This window comes from Melanerpes formicivorus, unplaced genomic scaffold (assembly GCF_026170545.1).
Source record: "Melanerpes formicivorus ecotype bairdi unplaced genomic scaffold, bMelFor1.0.p_v2 SCAF_102, whole genome shotgun sequence".
Lineage (NCBI taxonomy): Eukaryota > Metazoa > Chordata > Aves > Piciformes > Picidae > Melanerpes > Melanerpes formicivorus.
The window spans coordinates 1206169-1209856 of record NW_027142454.1 but is presented as its reverse complement, the minus strand read 5'-3'; the positions used below and the strand labels follow the sequence as shown (position 1 = coordinate 1209856).

General features: G+C 59.3%; 1 protein-coding gene across 1 annotated transcript; it reads left to right on the top strand.

The window, feature by feature from the left end:
- The first annotated feature begins 1038 nt into the window (after positions 1 to 1038).
- LOC137455601 (C-signal-like) lies at positions 1039 to 3343 on the top strand. The gene is made up of 6 exons (XM_068166585.1): positions 1039 to 1264; positions 1478 to 1529; positions 1766 to 1953; positions 2202 to 2360; positions 2474 to 2593; positions 2830 to 3343. Exons 1-6 carry the CDS (start codon positions 1118 to 1120, stop codon positions 2941 to 2943), a joined length of 780 nt encoding a protein of 259 aa, XP_068022686.1. The 5' UTR covers positions 1039 to 1117; the 3' UTR covers positions 2944 to 3343.
- The last annotated feature ends 345 nt before the right edge of the window (positions 3344 to 3688 follow it).

Sequence of the window (3688 nt, the reverse complement as noted above, 5' to 3'; positions counted from 1 at the left end):
GCTGAAGGTCACAGAATCCCACAATCCCAACATGGTGGCGGCTGGAAGGGACCTCTGCAGATCATCCAATCCAACTCCTCTGCTAAAGCAGGGCACCCACAGCAGCTTGCCCGAGATCACAATGGCGAGGGGGGTTTGGAAGCTCTAAAGAGGAGACTCCACAACCTCTCTGGGTAGCCTGCTCCAGGACTCCATCACTCTCACACCAAGCAAGGTTCACCTCCTGCTCATGTGAAACCTCCTGGGTGCCAGTATGTGCCGTCTGCCCCTTGTCCTGTCCCTGGGCACTACTAACAAGATCCTGTCCCCAGGCTCTTGTGTCCCACAGGTCCTTAGCTCTTGCTGAGCATTGCTCCAATTGCTCCAATCCCCTCTGGGACTGCTCTTCTCCAGGCTCTCTTCCCCAGAGCCCTCAGCCTTTGCTCCTCACAGAGCTCCTCCAGGCCCCTCAGCAGCATTAGAGCCCCCACTGGACTCTCTCCAGCAGTTCCTGTCTCTCCTAAACTGAGGAGCCCAGAACTGGACCCAGGACTCCAGATAGGGAATCACCAGGGCAGAGGAAAGGGGTAGGAGAATTTCCCTTGGTCAGATGGCTACTCTCTTCTGAATGTCCCCCAGGATGCCCCTGGGCCATCTTGGCCACAGGGGCACATTGCTCAGCACACCTTGCCTAAGACAAGAGTGCCAAGGAGTGATGCCCAAGGCCTGGAAGAGCTCTGGCTTTGGGGGGGTGGACCCAGCACACAAGCTGGGGCAGGAGAGCAGCAGCCTCTGCAGAGGGCCTGAGCACAGGCCCTGCATGGACAGGATTCTTGTATGCTTGAAGCCCCACATTTACTTTTTCCCATAAAATATACACTTACTTTTCCCTTCATCAGTGCCAGCAGCACCTGGGGCATGGATGTGCCAGAGAAAGCCAAAGGAGCTGTGTCCTTTGATAAGATTGCCTGGCACCTGGACAGGATCTCTGTCCTAGAGTCCAAAGAGCTGGGGAGGTGGTGTCAGGAGTCAAGTGAGTGCAAGCCCTGTGTGGGTGGGGTGGCCATGGCCATGCTATAAAGAAGCACCAGGGAGCTGAGCACACAGCAGCAGCTGGGGCAGAGGCAGCAGCAGCAGCATGGGAGAACTTCGCATCCACTCCGTGCTGGTGACCGGTGCCAACCGGGGCATCGGCCTGGGCTTCATCCAGCACTTCCTGGGGATGCCAACCCCACCCAAGTGGGTCTTTGCAGGGTGCAGGGACCCCAAGGGACAGCGAGCACAGGTGAGGCTGGGCTGAGATCCACTGGGCAGGGCTGGAGGCAGCGGCTGGGGACAGCAGCTGGGGGATAGGGCAGCAGCTGCAGCAGGGAAGGGACTTGCAAAGGGCTGCAGGTCCAACCGGGCAGGGGCTGTGTGGAGGGGACAGTGGCACACAGGAGGAGCCTCTGAACTGCCCCTGCTGCCTCTCCATGCCCACATAGTTTCCCCTCTGCAGGAGCTACAGAACCTGGCCTCCAAGCACCCCAACCTGGTCGTTATCCCTCTCGGTAGGTGCTGCACTCTGCTCACTCTGGTGACTCTGCCCTGTGCCTAGACACAGCACACAGCCTGGGAGCCCTGTGCCAGGAGTGAGCCTTGCCTGTGTGCAGGTGCCTGCAGACACCAGGCACTGACATCTCTCCTGCCTGTGGCCAGACCCAAGGCAATATCCCCATGGGGACACAGAGGACCCCATAGCAGCAGGGGGCTGTGGGCTCTAACCTGCTCTGTGTTGGCTCTGCAGATGTCTCCAAGCCTGCCAGCATTAAGGCAGCTGCAGCCACAGTTGAGAAGCACCTGGGGGGCTCGGGGCTGACCCTGCTCATCAACAATGCTGGGATTGTCAGGAATGCTAACCTTGATGATGAGACCCTGGAGAACATGACAGAGATCTACACCACCAACACCATTGGACCCCTGCTGATGGGCCAGGTGAGAGCCTCACCCAAGCTGGGCTGTCCCAGTGGAGCATAAAGTACAGGTGGGAGAGAGTCCTGCCTTTGCTCAGTGGGAAGCTTGTGGAGCTGCAGCCTGGAGCTGGAGCCTGTGGTGCTGGGGCAGTGGGAAAAGGAGGCAGGATGCTTTGGAGCTGCTTCCAATGTAATCTGCTGGGGAAGGAGCTAGTCCTAACCCTTGTGCCACCCCCATGTGTGCCTCCATCTCCTCTTCTTTTCCCCAAGGCATTCCTGCCCTTGCTGAAGAAGGCTGCCCAGGGGAGCCCAGGCTCAACACTGAGCTGCAGCAAGGCAGCCATCGTCAACATCTCCAGCACTGGTGGCTGTATTACTTCTCCTGGAATTTTTGATCTGATGCCTGTTATCTCCTACCGCTGCAGCAAGGTACCCCCAGGCTATGCTGAGCACAGATTTGCTGCCCCTGCCCTGGCATCTGGATATAGCCCCCTGCAGCCAGCCTTGCCCTGCCCCCAACAGTCTCTTCTGTGTCCCCACAGACTGCTCTCAACATGCTGACCAAGTGCCAGTCCCTGGGGTACAGGGAGCACGGCATCCTCTGCGTTGCTCTACAACCTGGCTGGGTGCAAACCGAGTTGGGGAGCTCCGGCGGGTACCAGGTATGAGCCTCACCATGGCAGTGTCCTCAGTGCTGCTGCCCAGGGCCCCTGCCTGTGACCTCCCTGCCTGACCCTGGGTTCCTGGTGGCCCCCTCCCCTGGACTCCTGCTGGGTTTTGTGCCCAGGCCTGGTGCTTTCTCCTCAGCCCAAGGGGCTCCTTCCCCTGGCCACAGCTGCCCCAGGGCAGCCCTGAGCCAGGCCTGGGCATGAGCTGACTGTTCCTCTCTGCCCCACAGCCTCCTGTGACAGTGGATGACAGTGTGCAAGGGATCCTGAAGGTGCTCTCCTCCTTCTCTGAGAAGGACACTGGCACCTTCGTGGACTGGGAAGGGAATGTGTTGCCCTGGTGAGATGCCAGCCCAGCCTGCTGGCAGCTGGGGCCCTGTGCTGCTGCTGCCTGTGCCAACACCTCAGTAAACCTCTGCCCATGAGCTCCTGGCTCTGCTCTGATGCCAGTGCCTGGAGGCATCCCCTCCCTGGCACCCCTCTCCTCATCTCTGAACGTGGCAGTGCCTGCGTGTGTACACCCCACAAATCACAGCTGTCACTGGGGGCCCCACGAGTGACAGCCTGCAGGCCCTGTGGCCCTGTGAACATCCCCAGAGAGGTTTCCTGCAGACGGACACAGAGCCAGGACATTTCAAGTACATTTCAAGAACCCACAGGGATGATGACCAGCCTGCTGGCAGCGGGGCCCTGTTCCACTGCTCCTTGTGCCAACACCTCAATAAACCTCTGCCTGCAAGCCACAGCCTCTGTGTCCTGCCTTGCCCTTATGTGCTTCTGGAGCCCCCTCGCCATGGGCACAGTGAAGCAGCCTTCAGAGCTGGCTGTGCAGCCACTGCCTTGCCTTAGAGGAAGAGCCACAGTGTTGGGGCCTGGTCCTGCTGACTCTTCCCTGCTCAGCCCAGGACCTTCTCTGTCCACATCACAGCCTCACAGGATGTTAGGGATTGGAATGGACCTCTGGAGATCTTCCAGTCCAACACCCCTGCCAGAGCAGGAGCATAGAGTCCAGCACAGGTGGCACAGGAACACATCCAGACAGAGGGCGCAGGAACACATCCAGACAGGGCTGGAAAGTCTCTGGAGAAA

Coding starts and splice junctions, on each gene's coding strand:
- LOC137455601 (XM_068166585.1), top strand. CDS start 1,118: ATGGGAGAACTTCGCATCCACTCCGTGCTGGTGACCGGTGCCAACCGG. Junction 1,954..2,201: donor GACCCCTGCTGATGGGCCAG/GTGAGAGCCTCA, acceptor CTTTTCCCCAAG/GCATTCCTGCCCTTGCTGAA. Junction 2,594..2,829: donor GGAGCTCCGGCGGGTACCAG/GTATGAGCCTCA, acceptor TCTGCCCCACAG/CCTCCTGTGACAGTGGATGA.